Source organism: Aplysia californica, unplaced genomic scaffold, assembly GCF_000002075.1.
Source record: "Aplysia californica isolate F4 #8 unplaced genomic scaffold, AplCal3.0 scaffold00088, whole genome shotgun sequence".
Classification (NCBI taxonomy): Eukaryota; Metazoa; Mollusca; class Gastropoda; order Aplysiida; family Aplysiidae; genus Aplysia; species Aplysia californica.
In genome coordinates, this window is record NW_004797358.1 from 605751 (window position 1) to 609657 (window position 3907).

General features: G+C 39.8%; 1 protein-coding gene across 1 annotated transcript in view; it reads left to right on the forward strand.

The window, feature by feature from the left end:
• LOC101854936 overlaps nt 1-3907 on the forward strand; it is a gene marked incomplete at both ends in the record, with an annotated part of 275129 nt that overhangs the window by 103625 nt on the left and 167597 nt on the right. Inside the window, 5 exon segments of the mRNA XM_013080473.1 lie at nt 295-488; nt 835-918; nt 1402-1509; nt 2621-2728; nt 3047-3230. Coding sequence (XP_012935927.1) covers nt 295-488; nt 835-918; nt 1402-1509; nt 2621-2728; nt 3047-3230 — 678 coding nt within the window.

Here is a 3907-nt window from a genome sequence, read left to right on the forward strand (position 1 = left end):
TTTTAGATCACAAATGTATTTACACCGAATTTGAATATTTTAACTTTTTAGCATTTTAAAGTAAACTAGTTACCAGTCGTGAAGTGAACTTTCGCAGAGGTGAACAACTTGTGTTTCGCGCGCTCATATGACCTTAGCAGTTGCGAGCGCCGTAAAACCTTATACTACTACTACTACTAGAGTTGATGAAAAAAAGTAGGCTGCTTCTGTTTTGCTGTTCACGTTTTCCAAATATTGATATTGAACATTGTTGTGAGCATGACACACACTATGTTTGTGATTGGCCTCCTACAGACCAGGGAGCACTGTGATCATCATTCGGGTGGATACAGACTCTGACTGGGTGCAGCATCTGCTAGAGAGATACATCTACAGGTTGTTCCTGGAGCAGCCAGGTTCTATCTCAGTGGATGACACTGTGTACTCGGTTGTGTCTGTGAAGATGTATGAAGATGAAAATGATGCTGTGATGGACCAGGGAGCATTGAGTAAGTACATAGCTTACTGATGAGGCTGGAAAGAAATAAGCATCTTATGAACATAGCTGGTTTGAATAAAAAATACAGTGAAGACAAACATTATAGAATAGACTGAAATGAGACTTTTGGGTAGTTTGAGAGTGAGATTTTGTCCTACTGTGTATCTTCAGCCCACAGAGCAAGTGGTTTTGACATGTAAGGCATGTTTCCGTGCTTAGCAGTCAAGTTGTGTTTTCCATTAGCAACTGTGACTGTTTTCACAGGCTCCTCCATGAAGATAATTGTACTAGTAGAAAATGAAAAGTTTGATAATGTGTGTTGCACAGAGTAACTGTTAACTCTCTTTTCATGCCAGAACTGCACACTGTTTGCAACTTGGGTTATGAATGTCCGCAAGGTTCCAGATGTGTGGCTACTGACTCTCATCCCAAATGTGAAGGTAAGAGAGGAATAGAAAAAAGTAAACCTGATCACTCATTTCTTCTTTGATCCGCTTATCTGTTCATCATTGGATCAATGTCAGCATGTATTTACAAGGTGTTACTATCGGAATGTGAAATCAGTATGTCTTTGTGTCAGTTTTATGCTCCCTTACTCAAATGATGCCTTTCTCCCTCCATTTGCTAATTTTTAGTTCTTGTATTCTCAATCTTACTTCCTCATTTCCATTGTTATAGGATGTGTGGTGATGAGATGATTGAAGGGAAATAACTTACTTGTCCCTTGATTTGTGAGATGAAAGAAGTCAATTTGGACCCCACTGTTTACAAAACTATATTTTTGTACGCTGGTCCCCTCCCATCTAAATATTTTTTAAATTACAGTGTTAGGATGAGGGTGTGTGGGCAACCAAAAAAACCCCCTGTGGAAAGCAATAATTGTTGATGAAAGCCGTGACTTTGCTGAATGCCTGTTTCTTCAGTGCCATGTGACTATGGAGAGTTCCGTGAGAGGGATGGAGGCTGTGAGATGTGTCCTAACGGAACCACAACACTGGTCCCAGAAGCAATATCGCGACACATGTGTGTCCGTGAGTAATTGTCCGTGTACACTTGTGGTTTGTTTGTTGAAGTGGAAATTTCTAGTTAGATTCTGACTCAGCTGCCTGACACAAGCTCATAGACTTATGCTTCTGTATGTTCTTTTCTCATAGTTTGGTTTTTGCCTGGCTATAAGTTGTTGTTGTTGTTGTTGTTGTTGTTATCGATCCAGCAACAGCTGGGCTCTCGCCCTTCTGTCCAATGCCATGTAGTGATAAGTGCAGGTCTGCTGAAGTTGCTGTAATGTTCCATAGAGTGTGTTGTCTATGTTAGGTCTCGGAGGGAGAAGGGTAGCTCTGATGTCATTTAGGGCTGTGCAGTGGAACAGGTGATGCTCCACAGTCTCATATGCATAGTCACACAAGGGACACATTGGGGGAAGTTCCGGGTTTATTCTGTTCAGGTGGAAGTTGAGCTGTATACGTTCTGTTCGTATGCTATACGTTAGAATAGCATTAATGTTAAGTTGCTCTTTACATAGGAATCCAGAAGGACATGGTATTTTTTCAGATTCAACTGCCAGATACATGTATCTCTATTTATGCTTCTATATTCTCTCATCTCACAGTTTGGTTTTTACTGGCTTTATGGAAAAATAGTACAAATGTGTCACTCCATGAGATGCTCTTCAATTTTTGGGAATGTATGGAGTTATTGGTATCAACTTCAAATTTGTTCATTTATCTTGCTTTCCATGAAAAGAATTTCCTATCTGTCTTCAATAGATGTCAGGATACTTTGGATTGAATGAGGTGGGGATAACCTGGTTTTTAAAGTAAAATTAGGGAGAAAATGACTGCCAAAGTTTGGTGACGTCCTTTTGTTTGAGAGTCCTTGGAAACTGAAAATTTACATTTTTTGTACCCTTAATCAATTTTTTTTTTAAAAAGCCAAACTGGCAGGAAAAAGCTGGTATTTCGATTTTGTTATTTTGGCCAGCACCTGATTTTAACACGATGCTTCAATAATGTGAAGTTTCTCCTGACATAGAAATCCGAAAGGACATGTTTTTTTCTTTGCAGGATTGAATGGAATAATGCATGCTGTTAGAAATAAGAGGCATGGATAAGTTCTGATTGTTTTCATGTCATGTGTCCTCAGGCAACTGTTCATCAGGCCAGGTGTTGAGTTTGGAAACTTTAGAGTGTCAAGTCTGCCCGGATGGTTTCTACCCAGAATCTGTTCCTCCTGTGTGCTATGTCAATTCCAGTAAGTTCCAAGGCAGTGAATGTTTTCTGAGACTAGGAGAATAGACAAAGTAGCCATGACAGTTGTGTTGAACCTGTGTTCCTGTCTTTGGGATTGCATGGATAGCATTCCTCCCCATAGTGCTAGTGCACAGCTGGCTTTATTTCTTCCTCTTACTTCTATAGTTCAATCGAACCTTTTGTCTTATGTAAGAAAGTGGTTTTCTTTGTTTCTGAAATCTGCTTTTGACAATAGAATAGGTTATATGTGTGAAAGATTCCGATGAAATTTTTGGTTGAACTTGATTGATGGCTGAATGCGCTTTCCTTGCTCTGACAGCGCTACCTGTTGAGAATCGCAGGATGGACATCCACATGACAGTAACACTTGTGACCAACAGATGTGATGAAGAAAACACAAACTTCAGCAAAGCCAATGTCACTCTTGGGCTCAAGGATATTGCGAGAGGATTGATCTTTGCAAGATTTTACACTGCATATGATTTGTCAAGAAATGTATACCTGTGAGTTTGCTGGGGGGTTTTTATGTGAAGATATTCTTTTTGTCTTGTTTTATTTTGCCAGATTTAATGTGGTGTGTTAGAAGTGGGTGTGCACGACATTGTACAGCTTCATGTATTGTTTTTGTCATTAGCTGCAGACAAAACTAGTATGCTCTCAGAATTAACTCATTGATGACGTCCCGGGTCCCGGGACCCGGCGAGGTCAACAAACTCTGAAGATGCGCCGGGTCGCGGGACCTGACAACTTGTACCATTTTTTTTTTGCACCTAAAAGCTAATAGAATCTCAAGGGGAATGACTCCCAGTGTTAGGTAAACCATTTAACTTTATTGTGATTGTATCCCTTTGATCTGCCAAATCCCGCTGACCTGACCTACTTTTTACGTAAACAAGAAACAGCAGAGCTGCTGGATGCTCCTTTCACTACCAATGAAGCGATAGGGATTATTGATTCAGGAGACTATATATCGTCGGCTTTGTGATAAAACCAACTAACCCCAGCGAGGTAAATTTTACAGGAGAAGGAAAAAACTGTTTTATTTCAAAACAAAGGCGTCTAACGATAAATCAATGCTTTAAACACCTATAAAAACACTTTACCGAAAATCTGTAGACCTTTTTTTCCTTTAAAAATTGCTTTTAATGAAACTGTGTGGGTTAGACGGTTATGTCGCTAA